General features: G+C 49.9%; 7 protein-coding genes across 7 annotated transcripts; 5 read left to right on the top strand and 2 right to left on the bottom strand.

The window, feature by feature from the left end:
- Positions 1-90: 90 nt before the first annotated feature.
- N7508_001756 (uncharacterized protein) lies at positions 91-3792 on the top strand (the record flags this gene model as incomplete). The annotated part of the gene is made up of 3 exons (XM_058459822.1): positions 91-2325; positions 2376-2495; positions 3148-3792. 3 exons carry the CDS (start codon positions 91-93, stop codon positions 3790-3792), a joined length of 3000 nt encoding a protein of 999 aa, XP_058323354.1.
- A 488-nt stretch (positions 3793-4280) lies between these two features.
- N7508_001755 (6-phosphofructo-2-kinase PFK26) lies at positions 4281-6622 on the bottom strand (the record flags this gene model as incomplete). Its single annotated transcript, XM_058459821.1, has 2 exons — positions 4281-6111; positions 6345-6622. 2 exons carry the CDS (start codon positions 6620-6622, stop codon positions 4281-4283), a joined length of 2109 nt encoding a protein of 702 aa, XP_058323353.1.
- Positions 6623-7792: 1170 nt separating this feature from the next.
- Positions 7793-8291, bottom strand: N7508_001754 (uncharacterized protein; the record flags this gene model as incomplete). The annotated part of the gene is made up of 2 exons (XM_058459820.1): positions 7793-8194; positions 8283-8291. The coding sequence occupies 2 exons, from the start codon at positions 8289-8291 to the stop codon at positions 7793-7795; spliced, it is 411 nt and encodes a 136-aa protein (XP_058323352.1).
- Positions 8292-8733: 442 nt separating this feature from the next.
- On the top strand, positions 8734-10470 carry N7508_001753 (FMN-dependent alpha-hydroxy acid dehydrogenase; the record flags this gene model as incomplete). Its single annotated transcript, XM_058459819.1, has 5 exons — positions 8734-8761; positions 8830-8888; positions 8957-10199; positions 10255-10328; positions 10384-10470. 5 exons carry the CDS (start codon positions 8734-8736, stop codon positions 10468-10470), a joined length of 1491 nt encoding a protein of 496 aa, XP_058323351.1.
- Positions 10471-11247: 777 nt separating this feature from the next.
- On the top strand, positions 11248-12528 carry N7508_001752 (nitronate monooxygenase; the record flags this gene model as incomplete). Its single annotated transcript, XM_058459818.1, has 5 exons — positions 11248-11371; positions 11435-11965; positions 12025-12053; positions 12108-12370; positions 12420-12528. The coding sequence occupies 5 exons, from the start codon at positions 11248-11250 to the stop codon at positions 12526-12528; spliced, it is 1056 nt and encodes a 351-aa protein (XP_058323350.1).
- A 568-nt stretch (positions 12529-13096) lies between these two features.
- Positions 13097-14417, top strand: N7508_001751 (RNA-DNA hybrid ribonuclease; the record flags this gene model as incomplete). Its single annotated transcript, XM_058459817.1, has 3 exons — positions 13097-13304; positions 13376-13925; positions 13988-14417. 3 exons carry the CDS (start codon positions 13097-13099, stop codon positions 14415-14417), a joined length of 1188 nt encoding a protein of 395 aa, XP_058323349.1.
- A 505-nt stretch (positions 14418-14922) lies between these two features.
- On the top strand, positions 14923-16773 carry N7508_001750 (putative Na/H antiporter; the record flags this gene model as incomplete). Its single annotated transcript, XM_058459816.1, has 5 exons — positions 14923-15040; positions 15099-15772; positions 15828-15910; positions 15958-16366; positions 16423-16773. The coding sequence occupies 5 exons, from the start codon at positions 14923-14925 to the stop codon at positions 16771-16773; spliced, it is 1635 nt and encodes a 544-aa protein (XP_058323348.1).
- Positions 16774-17208: the final 435 nt, after the last annotated feature.

Genomic DNA, 17208 nt, shown 5'->3' with positions numbered 1-17208 from the left:
TTTCTTATCTGTTGCTCCCTTCATAAAGTGCACAGGGCCGTGCCTGAGTAACCAGCTGCACCACTCCATTCTCAACCAGACTGGCTCAAAATGCGGTTTGGGAAGACCCTCCGCACTGCGGTGTACCCTCCTTGGAAAGGGAAGTACATTGACTACGCTAGACTTAAGACACTGTTGAGAGAGCATGATGTCACTGGAGAGGATGTTAGTGACTCGGACGACGATCAATGGACCGAGCAGGATGAGGAGGCCTTTGTGCAGGAATTACTTAATGTACAGCTGGACAAAGTGAATACCTTCCAGGCAGAGACCTCACAACAACTCCGAGAACGTACAACGGCCTGTGAGGCTAAATTGCGACCATTGGCACCCGCCCCGGAGCAGGATGCCCCCGCGCTTGACGATCAGAAGAAGAGAACAATTGCCTCAGAGGTTCTTCAAGAGCTGGACAACATCACAAAGGAAGTCAGTGCCTTGGAAAAATACAGTCGGATCAACTTTACAGGCTTCCTCAAGGCTGCAAAGAAACATGACCGAAAGCGTGGAGCCCGATACCGAGTGAAACCCTTGCTCCAAGTGCGACTGTCCCAGACACCTTTCAACTCGGAGGACTACTCTCCACTTGTTCATCAGCTCTCGGTGATGTACTCTTTTGTTCGAGAGACATTGAGTCAAGACATCGTGCAACCAAAAGAGCCAGAGCGTGGATTTGGTCGTGATACATACTCTTCCTACAAATTCTGGGTCCACGAAGACAACGTATTGGAAGTGAAGACTTACATTCTGCGTCGTCTCCCTGTCCTTATCTACAACCCCGGAACCTCCAAGGACCTCGATACCCTGACTGAAGACCCAACGATTACCTCCCTATACTTTGACAACCCGCAATTCGACCTCTACAACCAGAAGGTCGCACGAGCCCCCGAGGCCGGATCTTTACGACTACGCTGGACGGGGTCGCTGAAAGACAAGCCTGCTGTGTTCTTGGAGAAGAAGATCGTCACCGATGACGACGAAAGCCGACAGGTCAAGATTCAGCTCAAGAATAAGCACGTCAAGGAATTCTTGGACGGCGAATACCGCTTTGATAAGAAGGTCAATCGTATGGAGGATTCTGAAAACGGAGAGTCAGCAGCTGCAGAAGCTTTGAAAAAGGATATTGATGAGCTCCAATCTTTCGTCAAGGAGAATGACCTGCAGCCTATGCTCCGTGCCAACTACACACGCACTGCATTCCAAATCCCCGGTGATGATCGCATCCGCATTTCTCTTGATACAAACCTTGCTCTGATTCGTGAGGATTCTCTCGACAGCGAGCGTCCGTGTCGCGACCCAGCTGAGTGGCACCGCGCCGACTTGGATGACGCCGACATGACCTATCCCTTCACCAATATCAGAACTGGAGAGATCAACCGCTTCCCTCACGCTTTACTCGAGATTCAGCTTCGGGGCAAGGCCCACAACACTGAGTGGGTTAACGACCTGATGGTGTCCCATCTGGTCAAGGATGCTCCTCGTTTCTCCAAGTTTGTTCACGGTGTTGCTTTATTGTTCGAGGACCACGTCAACAGTTTCCCCTTCTGGCTGAGTGGACTGGAAAATGACATCCGTCGTGATCCCGAAACTGCATTCCACGAAGAGCAAGAGAGATTGGCACGACGAGCGGAAGAAGATATAGCAGTGGGTAGTTTTATGGGCGCAGCAAACAGTCCAACTCGTGCACTTGTTGGCTCACCCTACCATCACTCTTACGGAGGCTCTCCCTCTGTCGTACGGAGACAATCAGCCATCACCGAGCCTGCACCGCGACCCTCCCGCCCTTCGATTCCTGAAGTGCAACCCCAACAACCCGAATATGAAGATGAACCAGAAGAAGAGCCTCAAACACCTTCTCGCCTCGAGTCCATCCTTCAGTCCGTGGGATTGTCCCCGGAACGCTGGCTGGGACAGAGCCCTATTTCTCTGCCTCCTGGCGTCCGACACCCTGGTATCTGGATCAAAGATGCTGGCCCCGTTCGTGTGGAGAGCAAGGTCTGGCTTGCCAACCAGCGAACCTTTATCAAATGGCTTCACATCAGTATTCTGTTGTCGAGTCTGTCCCTTGGTCTTTACAACGCTGCTGGCAAACACAACAGGATTGCCCAGACCCTGGCTGTGGTGTACACATTCTTTGCTATCTTCGCCGCAGGATGGGGCTGGTACATGTACGAGAGACGGGCACGACTCATCCGTCAGCGAAGCGGCAAGGACCTGGATAACATGATTGGACCTATCGTCGTCTGCATCGGTTTGGCCATTGCTTTGGTCCTGAACTTTATCTTCAAGGTGAGAGATTTTCCTGTCCTGTTCTCCGGACTTTACTGACTTCCAAACAGTACACCTCAGCACTTGCGCAAAACGATAACCCCCCGTCTGTCGGCGTGCCTGTTCACTCTAACTCGTCGGCTGTATTTGACAGCAACTCAGGGGCTCAGTGGGCTAATCAGGCCCAGCAGGTTCTTTGATCGAGTCTGTTTAATTTGTCAAACATAAGAGTTGGCCAGTAGATATCCCGGTTGGCTCTGTCCAGATTGCCCAATTTTTGGAGCATGCACCTATGGAACTTACGGTGTAAATGTATCGAATAATAGCGTGTACCTCAATACCAAATCCCTTTTTGCTTATCAGTTTCATCCTCTCCTGTCTTCATCTTCATCTCCCAGGCATATTTGCTTGTAATCACCAAAGTTCATCAACGACCGCAACACGAGGGCGAACACGGGCTGGTCTATACAAAAGTACGAAACTACGCCCCAAATAGAAGTGATCCAATGAAGAAGTAGACATTCGATCGAACCCCTTGATCCCGAATACTCCATCAATGAAACAGTTCCATCCCAATCCCCTGCTGACAAATCGACTGTCATCCCCGACATGAAAAGCAACCGACGCCCAAAAAAAAAAAAGCCCAAACCCAATCCTTCTTTCTCAAACCCCTCATCTGACATTTCAGACCCCTCACAATGACAAACTTCACCATTCAAATCATATCAGACACGGTGTGCCCGGTAAATACAACCTCAATCCTGCCCCAAGCCCCAACCCAACTATACCTATAACTATAACCTACACCATGACGCAACCAAAAGCTAACCCTGCCCCAAACAGTGGTGCTTCGTAGGCTACCGCCGGCTATCAAAGGCCATAATAGCTCACAGAGCCACAAACCCAGCAGATACATTCAGTCTGCACTGGAAAGCATTCTACCTAAACCCAGCCAGCGCGCCCTACCCGGGCGTTAACAAGGCCGAGATGTACGCTCAGAAATTCGGCGCGGAGCGAATGACCGCCATTTTCTCGAGACTTGCGGCTGCGGGTGAAGGGGATGGAATCCATTTCTCCTTTGGGGGGAATACGGGGTCAACGCGGGATTCGCATCGACTGCTTTGGTATGCTGGTCAGCAGGAGGCTAACATGGAGAAGAAGGAGGAGGAGGAGGGTGTGGTTGGGGGAGTGCAGAGTCGAGTTGCAGAACAGTTGTTCCGGGCATATTTTGAGGAAGAGAAGAATATAACTGATTTGAGGGTTTTGGTTGAGGCTGCTGTTGGGGCTGGCTTGGATGGGGATGCTGTTAAGAAGATGTTGGATGAGGATGTTGGGGGTGAAGAAGTGGATTTGGAGGCTAAGACTGCTGCTAGGAGGTTGGTTTCGGGTGTGCCTTATATCTCCGTGCAGGGCAAGTATCATGTTGAAGGTGCGGATGAGCCTGAGGCCTTTTTAGAGATCTTTGAGAAGATCAAGCGGGAGGAGTAAGTGGATGTGTGTTCAATTTATATGTTTATGTTGGCAAAGAGAATGGTTGATGATCTCGTGCAAAATGCGTTTGTTATAATCAGCAACAGCAGTTCTAGTGACAGCCTATGGTAATGCTGTCGAGCCCTATCGAGCAGTTTGTCATGGCTAATTCTATCTTCATGTCCGTGTGCCGGTAGGATAGCGACAAGACAATGGGCAGCATGAGAAAGTAAAGTAACGCCTAGCATGCAATAGACGTGTGCTAACTGAGAACAAAACACAAGCCGGGTAATGAGAAGAAGAAGCATGATAATACAGAACGAGGATGCTAATGGGAAATAAAATAAGAGACCCATCAACACCAGAAAGAAGAAAGGTGGAGAAAGCATTTGCATTGACATGGGAGATGGCTGGGGCCATGTCATGTCAGAGGCAAGTCATGATACATCGTAGCAGGTCATGGAATTGCAAAGCCCCATCTTTGATTGCTTGGGGAAAGGGGGGCTCTAATGAGTCGTCTGCGAACGGACTTGATGCAGTTCGTAATTTGGGAGATAGTCGAACCAATCACTCTCAGGGTTGTAGCGATACGCCTTGAAGTCAACCCCATAAGGCTTCGGTTCCAGCATGTAAAGCACGCCCATTGGGACGTCGAGGTCAGCAACCTCATCACGCTTCAGGCCACGGAAGTAAGCCAGGAGCACGCGGGCAACAGATCGGTGACTGACGAGCAACACATGGTCGGTGGTACGCTCAACCTCGACAATGACGGCGCGAGTTCGGTTGATAATGTCGAGATAGCTTTCTCCACCAGGTCCGGGGTAGCGATAGAAGAGCTTGTCCTTCTTTCGGTGGGCATACTCCTCGGGGTACTGCTCCTGGATTTCCTTGTAGGTCATGCCCTCCATCTTGCCGGAGTGGATTTCGTCCAGCATCCTCATCTGCTTGACATCGTATTCATCTTCATTGAAGTATTCGGCGGTTTGAACGGAGCGTTGCATCATAGAAGACCAAACACAGAAGTTGCGAGGTCCCTCTCGCGGGATATAAGATGGGTTGGGAGGTGTGCTGTCACCAGGGCGCGGTGGGAAGTGCTTCAGAAGGTCCTTCTGCCGCTGGTATGATTCCCATTGTTGGCGCTGATGGTCAACGAAGCGAGCCAGCGCCTTCGCGTACCGTTTGCCATTCTCACTGAGATCGGAATCGCCACCAATGCGGCCAGCAGCGTCATCCAGACTCTCGCCGTGCCGTGTGATCCAAATCTGGCGCGGGGAGAGGTTGAAGTTGAGCAAGTAGTAGACAACTTGAGAAGAGAGGAATCCATGGGTCTGGTGGGCGACCACTTTACGACCGACATCAATCATCTGGATATAGGCCATGCGATTCCTTTCCTCGTAATCGCCCAGGGGCACATAAGACTTCTCATAGAGAGCCACACGCTTCTTAAAGTCGACCAGAGCCTCAGTAGGGTCCTGGCCCTTGTAGTCTGGACCAGAAAGCTTCAAGCGCATATTAGCCTCAAGGAGATCCGGGTCCACACAGCTACTCTCAAGGAATAGAATGTTCAACTCGGGACCAGCACGGTTGCGAATGTGGTCAACAATTGCCTTGCGGCGCTCCATGGTGCTGTTGGTAGCATCGAGGATACCGATGCTGCCACCATCGTCCAGAATGTAATCGAGCAACTCATCAAGAGTGTCAAGCGCCACTTGCTCTCTCATCTTGACAGCAAGCTGGTTCTGAGGGTCAAAGAAATTTGCAGTCTGATCAATTGGCTCGGGAGAAGCTTCGTGGATAGCTTCTTCATTCTCGTGGGATTGGCCAGGGCCTGCATCAATCGAGGGCACCACGGTGCTTCCATTTTGAGAGACATGCTCTGGTTCCTCTCCGTTGACAAGAATCTTGGCGGGAAGGACCGGAGGGGGGAGTGGTGCCTCGTTGATAGGTTCGGCGGTCTCGGACGAGTTCAAGGTAGAGCCAACGCTGACACTCAATCGACGCACTGAGTCAATGAGATCATTGTGAATAGCGCTTGGCTTGCGGTTGCGGCCAAGAGGGGCTGGCGACGGTGACTTTCCAGCAGCCACACGACGACGCTGACCAACGTTGAAGATTTCGGTGTCGTGTTGGAGCCAGTTCAAGTAGCGGGCCAATTTCTTGGTGATATAACTCTTGCCTCGAGCCGGAAGGCCGACCATGACAATGACCAGCTTTGCGCCGACATCACGTTGGGCAATACGTCCATCTGGAGACACCTTGGACTTGGTCAATCCGGGGATATCAAGAGTGGTTGCTCGAACCCGACTAGGGGTTCCGCCAGGCTGAGGAGTGCCAAGTCTGAAGATGAAACAACGTCAGATAAGGTTCGCAAAGTGCATAAAGTGACAAACATGAGCACAAGGGACTGGGTCTTGGTTCCGGGGTAAGCAGACAAGCTTAGAATAAGGCTGCAACTCAGCCTTGGAGATCTATTCCGAGGTGCGTCTTGCCGATCATACTTCTGATAGGCCAGAGAGCTCACTGAAACGCAACCCCCAGAGGATTGAGACAAGGGGATTGGACACACTTACATCTGTGGAGACGGGGGTGCGGTAGAAACCGGAGTGTCAGCCAGAGTGTTTCCGACTCCACCCTTGGGCGGCTGTGAAGATTCGGAATGCAAGTCATTGCCTAGCGCTCGATTGACCACAGTTTTCGGAGGCAGCAGGGCTCCTTCTTTTCCCGATCCCGAGCCATTCCCGGTGGACGTGGCGCCGTTGGGCCGAGTATTATTCTTTTGATCTCCAACGTCAGGCGAGGTGGCCGACATCATGATAGCCGACCGGGCGATGTTGGAATGTTGCGCCATCCCCTGCAGGGGGATTTTCTGATCTTTTCTTTTATAGAACGTGTTGTCGTCTGTTTGTCAGGACTTGATTTCTGATGCAGACGACCTAGTCGTTGTGATTGCGATGGGTTCCCTCAAGACAGGATTTTGATGAGAAAAGAGAGAAAGTGGCGAGAGGGGGGGGGGTTGTGGATGAGTCAACCCGGGCAACCAGAACGTCACTTCGCTGCCTTCTCTGTACACAATAACCAGAATGACAGGAATAACAGAATAATAACGAGATGCTTATGGGTTGAGTCTTTGACAGTTTGCTTACTTTTTATCCTGACGGCGAAGCATCTGTCTCAAGGACTGGCGCTAAGGGCAGTCAAATGAGGTAAACGAACCCTTTACGCCCTAAAGCGAGAATCGCTTTCAAATGACGAAATGGCTATGCGGGTCGAGCAGCTAGTGCAGTGGATCAAGATTCCGATCAATAATGTGAAAGCAAGATCGCCAAGTATGATGTCAAAGGTGAGCTATAGCTAGCTCAGATGTGTTTTGAGAGGATGAATGGAGGGCAGGATCAAGAGATCTTATACTTAAGATCCATGCGAGGGAGGTCTCATCATGCAAGATGTATTCATGCTATCTCTAACTTAAGGGAGAATGCTTGGCTATGGCATCTGAAAGAAACGGTGGAGCAACAAAACAACATGATCCCTGTGCTTTGCAAATCCCCTGCGACATGTGCTTACAAGTAACCCCTCTTGGATCTCCGGACAGCGTCAGCACACCCTTAATGGGTTGATTTCAGACACGGCTAGCTCAACAAAAGTAAATTTGGATCTGGGCTCAGCCGGTATATTAAAGACCAATAATTAGAACACGGTGTGACCTGAGGCTTATCGTGCTGATACCTCCCTTTTCTCGGGACATACTCGGCTTTCTTGGCTTGTTCTCTCAACACATCAGGTTGATCTCTAACCAACTGTAAGCTCCCGTTCAAGCACGCTGATCTCCGCTGCTGTAAGCTCCGGAAGGGTTGACCCATATCCAGTAGGTTAATGCGGAATCCTCGGCGCTTGGCGGTAACGCAGGGGGGACCCCAGGTAGCATGCCGAGAAGATAGGTGGAGGATAGGGATCTGGAGTGTCGGATACGATGGAATCGATAAAACGGTGTGGCTGATTTCACGCAGAAATCGCCTAATCAGTTGCTCAGGTTCAAGGTCAGGCCAATCAAGCATGCGTAGGCTGCAATACTTAGTGCTGTGAGAACCAAAACCGCATTCCCACTGGTCCTGAATTTATGTCGATGGATCCCATCCTCTCCTACTTCAGAGAAGAACTGTCTGTTTCCTTGGGACCGGCGAAAGAGTCCAATTATGAGGACACCCGTGCCATAAATCGCGAACAGGGCTCCGATGCTGTAAAACTCCGCGGTGAAGATCTTGAGCACAACAAGGGCGAACGAGAATTGAGAAAGGGCAGTCCGAACATAGGCACCTTCGAAGGTTCGTTGAGCCGCGCGCACTTCCACAATCTCATCTGATGTCAGAACGGCCGAACGCGCCCGGTGCATTCGAAGGCGATACCGATCCGCGGCACGACGCTGAGATAGAGATGGTCAGACATAACAAGGACAGGGAAGGTGAGGGGAGATAAATTGGGGTAGGGAAAGAAGGTCTAGGTAAACACACTTCAAACATGGTCTCCACCGATCAAACGTCAGAGGATGCAGGGTATACAGTACAGTGAATACTTGAGGGGAAGGAATTTGAATTCCGGGGGAGTTGGGAAGCTGAGGTCTCACGTGGACAGTTGGTTCAGGTGACTCGACAGTATAACCTTCAAATCTTTTCCTATTCTATGCTATATGCCCTTTCATTTTGAAGTCATTATTTGACACACATTGGCCATTCCCATCCACATTTATCCCACCAATGACGTGGGGGTGTTTTCAATTTGTCCTGTCGGCAATCGAAACGGCGCCCAACAAGGAAAAAGCGGCGACCGACCGTTCCCCACACTCTCTCCATGATGTCGCTTTTTCCGGACTGCGATCTCTCTCTTACAATTGTTCTTTATTCTTGAGTCGCTCTCCACAGGTAGATACCCTGACCGTATCCGGTTTTTGCTTGCGCCTTCAGAATGGCTAAGGTATTCGATGCGACAGAAGGTACTTTCTCCGCACATGTCCCTGGACCCCCCACGCGGGATGAATTGACGCTGACCGAAGAAAAATAGTCGCAAAGCACAATACTCGTGAGAGCTGTTGGGTGATTCTATACGGCAAGGTCTACGATGTACGATTTCCAATTATACCTTCATTCCTCCCAGTCCTCCAATGGATGTCTGACTCTTCCTTATCTAGGTCACCGATTTCCTGGGCAGCCACCCTGGCGGTGCAAAGATCATTCTGAAACTCGCTGGTCAGGATGCCACCGAAGAATATGATCCTATTCACCCGCCGGGTATCTTAGAAGAGGAGCTCAAGCCCGAGGCATGCTTGGGAACAGTCGATGCCAGCACATTACCAACGGAAGAGGCCCCGGCTGAACCCCAAGAGGAGGCCGAGGGCCCGCCACCTATGGAGAACCTTCTCAACTTGGATGAGATGGAGGAAGTTGCTGCTAAGCAAGTAAGCAAGAAAGCTTGGGCGTACTACTACTCTGCATCCGACGACAAGGTCAGCAAGCACTTCAACAATCAGGTCTACCGGTCCATTCTCCTGCGACCAAGGGTATTTGTGGATTGCGCAAAGTGCGAATTGGATACAACAGTATTGGGCCACAAATTAAAAACGCCAATCTATGTGTCTCCCGCCGCTATGGCGCGTCTCGGTCACCCTTCTGGTGAGGCTGGTATCGCAGAGGCATGCCGTAGCTTTGGAGCTATGCAGATCATCTCCAATAATGCTTCCATGACCCCCGAGCAGATTGTCAAAGATGCATCACCAGACCAGATCTTTGGTTGGCAACTCTATGTCCAGATTGATCGTAAGAAGAGCGAGGCTATGCTTGCACGCATTAACAAGCTTAAGGCAATCAAGTTCATTGTTCTCACACTTGACGCCCCGGTTCCTGGAAAGCGTGAGGATGACGAGCGAACCGGTATGACCGGAAGAACAGCCGCAGTCACAAGCGGTGTAAAGGCCGCTGAGCGTTCATCAGACGACACCCCCAACCCAACAGAGGGATCAGGCGGTGTTGGCCAGCAACTATTCGCAGGCACAGATCCTTCTCTGACGTGGACAAAGACTCTGGCCTGGCTCGCCAAACAGACGGATCTTCCTATTGTCTTGAAGGGTCTGCAGACTCACGAGGATGCATACCTTGCTTCGCTCCATGCACCTCAGGTGAAGGGTATCATCCTTTCTAACCACGGAGGCCGTGCTATGGATACTGCTCCCCCAGCTGTACACACTCTTTTGGAGATTCGGAAGTACTGCCCCGAGGTCTTTGACAAGATCGAGGTTTACGTGGATGGAGGTATCCGTCGCGGTACTGATGCCGTAAAGGCTCTCTGTCTGGGTGCGAAGGCCGTTGGCCTTGGACGTGCTGCTCTCTGGGGTCTTGCAGCAGGCGGTGTCGATGGTGTGCGTCGTACTTTGCAAAGTAAGTTGATGGATTATTCGAACTGGGGGCGAGCACCTTGTTAATGTTTCTATAGTTTTGAACGATGAAATGAAGACGTGTATGCGTCTACTTGGAGTGGATAGTGTTGATCAATTAGGGCCTCAGCATGTAAGCACGCTCGCGTCATCTTGCCAAATACTGGATCAACTAACATGGCTTATAGATCAATACCCGTGTGACCGAGCAACAGATCTACGATGGACCTGCTGGTCTCGAACAACTACAACAGGCATTACGTGCAAAGCTATAGGGATGTCAGTGATTTCAGAGCAATATACACCGAATGTAAATTTTCTTTCTACATAGTTCAACCTTTCAAATGATCTAGTCTGTTGAAGTAGTCTTCCAATGATGTATAAGATAGTTGCGTTGTTCCATTGCGCTAGCCCTAACAAATCTCATGGTCCATACTCCGTGTAAAGCAGTGCATACCATGTCAGACTAATCTTCCATGCTCTCCATTCCTATCTCTTTATGTCTTGCAATCTGTCAATCACATCCTTCCTCCCCTTGATATTGTTCCCGTTGGGTCCACTATAGCGCCACTCTAAATGGATCCCACCCCACCACAACCAAAAAAAATTATGCCTGTCTGTAACTGCTAAATCGAAAGGACAAAAAATGGTTTCCCTGGGAATCGAACCCAGAACCTTTCCGGAACACGTGCTTGAAGCAATTGTTAACGGAAAATCATAACCGCTAGACCAGGAAACCAATTGATGTAATCTGAGGCTGCCCCTGCCACCACATTCGTGAAACGCAATGTCGCTTCGAGGTTATAGTTGAAACTCAATCTCGTGGCAGTTCAATTGATTTATATTATATTGGTGATTGTATAGACAGTGTTAGATTAAGTAGATTGAAGGCTTGGGGTACTCCGCGGAAGAATTGTGATTATGCATCAATTGCGCGGGGCAGCGTTCTTACACGAGCATATATTGCAGGCCTCCGTGTGCAACAACCTAGTCATTCTATCAACACAAAATCGGGGATACTCTTGTGAGATCTATAGCCCAGCTTGTTCACCATGGATACATTTTTTCTGAAGCAATGGTTCGCCCATACATCCACGCCATTCATTGCCAATGCACCCATGTTTGGATTCGCAGATGTCAATTTAGCAACTGCAGTGACGAAAGCGCACGGATTCGGTATGCTTATGATATCTTCTCAGGGTAGGAAAAACCTCTACGAACAGAGTTAATCATTCTCAGGTTTCATTGGCGGCGGCTTCGATTTCAAGCCAGAGTCCCCACAGCTCCAGAGCCTGGACAAGCAACTGGCAAATGCCCGTACTATCCTAGAAGTAGGTGAAGAGGAAACACTACCACTTGGTGTTGGCTTCATCACATTCCAGCCAAGCGGGTTTATCGCAAATGCCATTCCCATCTTGCGGAAGCATCGGGTAGCAGGGATCTGGCTATCATTCCCTCGGACGGATGGTGATCATCTTCCTCTCATCCAAGCTATTCGAAAATCTCAGGAGGAGTCCGATTGGCATACGAAGGTTTTCGTTCAGGTGGGGACTATCAGAGCAGCTGAGGAAGCTATCAAACAGGGTGTCGATGTTTTGGTTGTTCAGGGGACTGATGCTGGGGGTCATCAATGGGCTCAGGGTGCTAGTTTGATGTCTCTTTTACCTGAGGTGCGGGATATTCTGGTGAAGGCCGGGCATCAGTCCATTGCTGTGCTTGCTGCTGGTGGTATTGTTGATGGGAGAGGGTGTGTTGCTGCTCTTGGTCTTGGTGGGTTTTCGCTTCTTGATTCATGTTCAATTGTCAAGCTATACTAACTAATTACAAAGGCGCGGATGGGATCGTTATGGGCACAAGAGTGAGTTTGATTCTCTTGAGCATATATCGAAGGTGTTGTGCTAATCAGGTCCAGTTCGTTGCAACCTCTGAATGCCCGGCGCCATCTGCTATGAAGGAGACCATTGTGTCTAGCAGTGATGGTGGGGTCTCAACTATTAAATCTACCCGACATGATGTGTTCCAGTCAACTGATGTCTTTCCGAGACAATATGACGGAAGAGCTGTTATTGGGGTTAACTATGAGGAATCTGAGAGAGGGGTCAGCGACGAGGAGATCATTCAGCGGTATAATGAGGCCAGTAAGGCAGGTGAGGTTCAGAGAAGAACTGTCTGGGGGTGAGTTTCTGTTCTCCTTCTACATGAGCTGTGCTAACACCGTGAGAAGGGGTGCTAGCATTGGAAGTATCAATGCAGTGGCGTCTGTCGACGATGTCATAAAGTATGCCCAGGAGGAAACTCGGGCTATCTTGGAGCGAATGCGAGGTGTGGAATAAGGTCATCTCTTAATTTTGACATTTGCTCAACAATCTTAGTCGAGAATCTATACAGCATGCACCATGTCTTGATATATATTGCGGAGATAGACAGAGTCGAGACATATATATTTTCAGGCTAAAAATGAAATATGCTTATATCAACGAAGGCCCACGGTGAATTGAACCGATAGTTACATCAAAAGCATGAAATTGACTCTGTACATAGAGTATGAACTGAGAGCTGAAACACAGGCATAGATCGCCAAGTACTCCGAGAACAGCATTCACTCCCCCCCTTCCCCCTCTTTCAATCCCTCTTCTTGCAAGCTTCTGCATATCTGCAAATCTCACTTCTCATATTCCAAGCAATCAAAATTCCCAGACGTGTTTGGTCAGCTCTGAAGCTGGGACGACGTTCCCTCCTTAGCTGCCCCCCGCGATTAATTCCGCGATCTCTTCCTCTCCGCCAAGGCACGCATAGATCGCAAAACCTCGAAAACCCACCCACTGGCACCCACCAGGGCATTTTTCTCGGTCATCTGCCCGGTGGAAGCCCCCCTGGACACCTAGCAACTACACCACCGCCATGAACGAAACCACTCCTTCCCCGAGTCCCGCACCAGCTCTGAAAGCTTCGCCTGGTTCAAAACCCTCACCCTCACCGACCGCCGGCATAAAACGCAAGAGAAATGGCCCAGCAAAATATTATGCCGTCAAGGCAGGTCACAAGCCGGGCATCTACCATGGATGGAATGAATGTCTGGCTCAAATAACGGGGTTCAAGGGAGCAATTTGTGAGTGCCATTGTCGCAAGGTCGCACCGGCGCGTTCATTTGGCCAGCAACTGACAATGTCAATACTTTAGTCCAATCGTTTCCCTCACAAGAAGCAGCGAACGCGTTTTTGAATGGTGTCAAGCTTCCGACGAACGCTTCCTCAGGCGCGGAAACTAGATTTTACGGGATCCAACGAGGTCGAGTCCCAGGCGTATACACCGACTGGAACAAAGCACAAGAACAAATTCGTGGGTTTGCTCGGCCTAAATACCGCAAGTTCTCGAGCCGTGACGATGCAGAGGACTTCGTACGGGATGGCCAGAAGTCAGTTCCTGCGGTCGGATTCGGCGCACCTGTAACCGAGACTGAAGCACCAAAAGATGCAGAAGGGGTCGAATTTGCACCTGGTGACGGCCCACTCCCCCAGGGAGCTGAAGATGGCTTTGACCCTAATGTGCTTCTAGATCCAGCCACAGGCAAGGTGATGTACAAGACCACAACCCAAAAGGCAGCAACAAAGACACAAACCACCGGAATCCCGGGAATGCTGCGGATATACACAGATGGAAGTTCATTAAGGAACGGCACCCCGTTAGCATCGGCCGGAGTAGGGGTATACTTCGGCCCTGACGATCAAAGGTTCGTCCACCCCCAAGAGAGGTCTATTGATCACCTCTGACTCACCTCACTTATCCTAGCAGAAATGTTTCGGAGCCACTCAAAGGTGCTCGTCAAACAAATCAACGTGCCGAACTGACAGCCATCCTTCGGGCCATTGATATTGCTCCTCGGCACCGAGATGTAACCATATTCACCGACAGTCGATATGCAATTGACTGCGTAACGGTGTGGTTCGTCAACTGGCGTCGCAATAATTGGATGACTCGTGATAAGAAGCCAGTTGAGAATAAGGATCTGGTTGAGTCAATCCTTGTGAAGATCGAGGAACGCAATGAGCTCAAGGTCAAGACCTTGTTTGAATGGGTCAAGGGCCACAATAAAGACTATGGCAATGAACAGGCTGATCGTCTAGCGGTCAACGGAGCCCACCAGGGCGTAGTTGCCAAGGCAGAGGCACTTGAGGTAGCCCAAGATGTGCCTGACGAGGTTTTTGACGACGATTTTTACTAAGTCATGCAATTTTGGATAATGAAAATCAATTATGAATCAAACATGAAGAATCAACAGCCAGAAGTATTGTCAGTCAAGTGAAAACATCGCCGAAACTGGGAAATTCCGACTTTGTAGATCGAATAAGCTGCCAAGACCCCCGGATTGAAGAGAATCTCTGCCGCTTCACCTTCACCTTTTCACTGCATCTCTGCACATCTGCACACTCTTGCTTGGTCCCCCCCCCCCGTTTGCCCTGAATTACGAATGTTTGTCCTGATCAAGCCTGTCGTCTTTCAAACACAAATGCTCGCGTTGCGCATCTCACAGGATAACCAAATTATGATTGAATAACATTCGCTTGCATCTGTGTTATTTCCATCTGTCTCCGGACAAATCTATAGGACTAGCAGTGTCCTCCCTGATATTACCTGATTTATAAAGACCGACTCGATCTACTCACATTTGGCCCCAATCACACTTGACCGCAAACCATAACCCACGAGGCGGGCTGCATGCAATCAACATGCCGACACTCGCCTTAATCAACTTCAACATCGTCTGCGCGACGCTAGGGGGCTTCATTTCCCTATTCGGACTTGTCTCTTATCTCTGCAAGGACGTGTTCTATCTGTCCGAGGCTTGTTAGTGCTCCCCCATAATCACCTTCCCCCACGCGACACAATTGCTAATCGTTAGTAGTGATCTCCCTCCTAGCGGGCGTCGTATTCTCCCCACATGCAGCGAACTTCATACGACCGGAAGACTATGCCTTGCATGACCAACAGAACCTCGAAACAATCACGCTGCACTTCACCCGTCTGGTCCTCGGCGTGCAGCTAGTCCTTGCCGGTGTGCAGCTCCCCAAACGCTACCTGCAGATCGAATGGAAGAGCCTGGCCTTGCTGCTCGGCCCGGGTATGGCAGCCATGTGGATGTGCAGCAGCCTGATAATCTGGGCCATGGTGCCAAACTTCAAGTTCCTTCATGCATTGATCGTCGGTGCTTGTGTGACCCCGACAGACCCTGTCCTTTCCAACTCTATCGTCAAGGGGAAGTTCGCCGACAAGAACGTTCCCCGTCCACTGCAGAGGATTATTATCGCCGAGTCCGGTGCTAATGATGGTCTTGGATATCCTTTCCTTTTCTTTGGGATCTACCTCCTGCAATATACTGGCATGGCAAAGGAGAGTTATAGTGGCGGTGCCGGGAGAGCTATGGCGTTGTGGTTCTATGAGACCTGGGCCTATACAATCCTTTTGAGTGTCGCATATGGAATCGTGGTTGGTTACATCTCGAGGAAATTGTTGCATTGGGCCGAAGAGAAGCGCTATGTTGATCGAGAGAGTTTCTTGGTGTTTGCCATTGCTCTTGCAGTAAGTCGATATCCGGAACATGGGGGTTTCATTTGCTGATCTATATATATAATAGTTGTTCATCGTGGGAACATGCGGTTTGCTCGGAACCGATGATCTACTCGCTTGTTTCATTGCTGGGAACGTGTTTACACAAGAGTAAGACTAACCCAAAAGCTATACGAGGAAGAAACTAACTTCAATAGTGACTGGTTCCGTCTTGAAACTATGGATGACTCCCTCCAGCCAACCATTGATATGCTGCTCAATTTGTCTGTCTTCATGTGGTTCGGAGCAGTCTGCCCGTGGTCATCTTTCCTGAACAACAGTGTGATCCCAATCTACAGACTCATCTTCCTGGGAATTCTGATCCTCCTGGTTCGAAGACTTCCCATCGTCTTCGCCATGCACAAGGCTATCCATCAAATCGAGCTCGTCTCGCAGGCATTGTTCGTCGGATTCTTCGGCCCGATTGGTGTAGGAGCCATCTTCTACCTATCAATCAGTCTCGAATTTCTTCGCGAGATTCAAGTCAATGGCGAGGTCCCAGAGGATGTCCAGCAAGTCATCGAGACCATCCAAGTTGTTGTCTGGTTCTTAGTGATTTGCAGTATTGTAAGTCTTCAAATCCCCCAACAATTTCAACCCCAGCATTCGCTAACCATTACCAGGTTGTTCACGGTCTCTCCGTCCCAGTCGGAAAAGCAGGATACCACCTGCCACGAACAATTTCCACTGCAATGAGCACAGGCACACAGGACGAGCCATCACCGGTGCCAATCTCAAGTATCAGACATACCCACAGCACGGCCACACCGCTCGAGCAAGTCGACAGCCACCAAAGCCAAAGCCGTAAGCGTGGCGCTGCACGAGAACACAATGGGCCATTCACTGGGATTCACCGCTCGGTGATTCGTCCTCGTTCGCCGATCAACCAGCCTGGTACTGGCCAGACGGATGAACCCGAGAGACCTGTTCACCTTGTCTTCCAGGAACCGACTGGTGGTGAGGCCAATCGATAGGGCTGTATCAAACAGTAGTGGTTCGATACGGGGTTGAGGACTAGAGATATACTCTTTGGTCAGAAGGATGATGATTAGCGAGGGAGAGGTAAGTGGAAAGGGGAAGGAAAAGAGAGAGGCGAGGAGAGGGGAAAGAAGTACCGCTTCACGCTTCTGGCTGTTACAGTCACCCAGCGAAGCTAGCATCAGCGTGACATATTGCTATATCGGACATAGATATTTGCCTTTTGCACATACATAGCTTACGTGATACCTAAGCAATCCAGTTGATCCATGAGAGATTGTTTATCCAGAGTGCTAGTTGCATCCCATAGTGCTCAGCTTCAACTGCAAGCTGGGGATACAAATAGACAAAAGTCTTCAACTACAAATTGAAACCAAAAAATTTCGAATAACCAGGTTCATAATGATGCCATCTCATAACAATTGAAAGCA

The sequence above is a fragment of the Penicillium antarcticum genome, assembly GCF_028974205.1.
Source record: "Penicillium antarcticum strain IBT 31339 chromosome Unknown utg000002l_segment0_segment0, whole genome shotgun sequence".
In the NCBI taxonomy this organism is placed as follows: Eukaryota; Fungi; Ascomycota; class Eurotiomycetes; order Eurotiales; family Aspergillaceae; genus Penicillium; species Penicillium antarcticum.
Note: the sequence above shows the minus strand (reverse complement) of the source record. Positions and strands in the feature narration are given on the sequence as shown.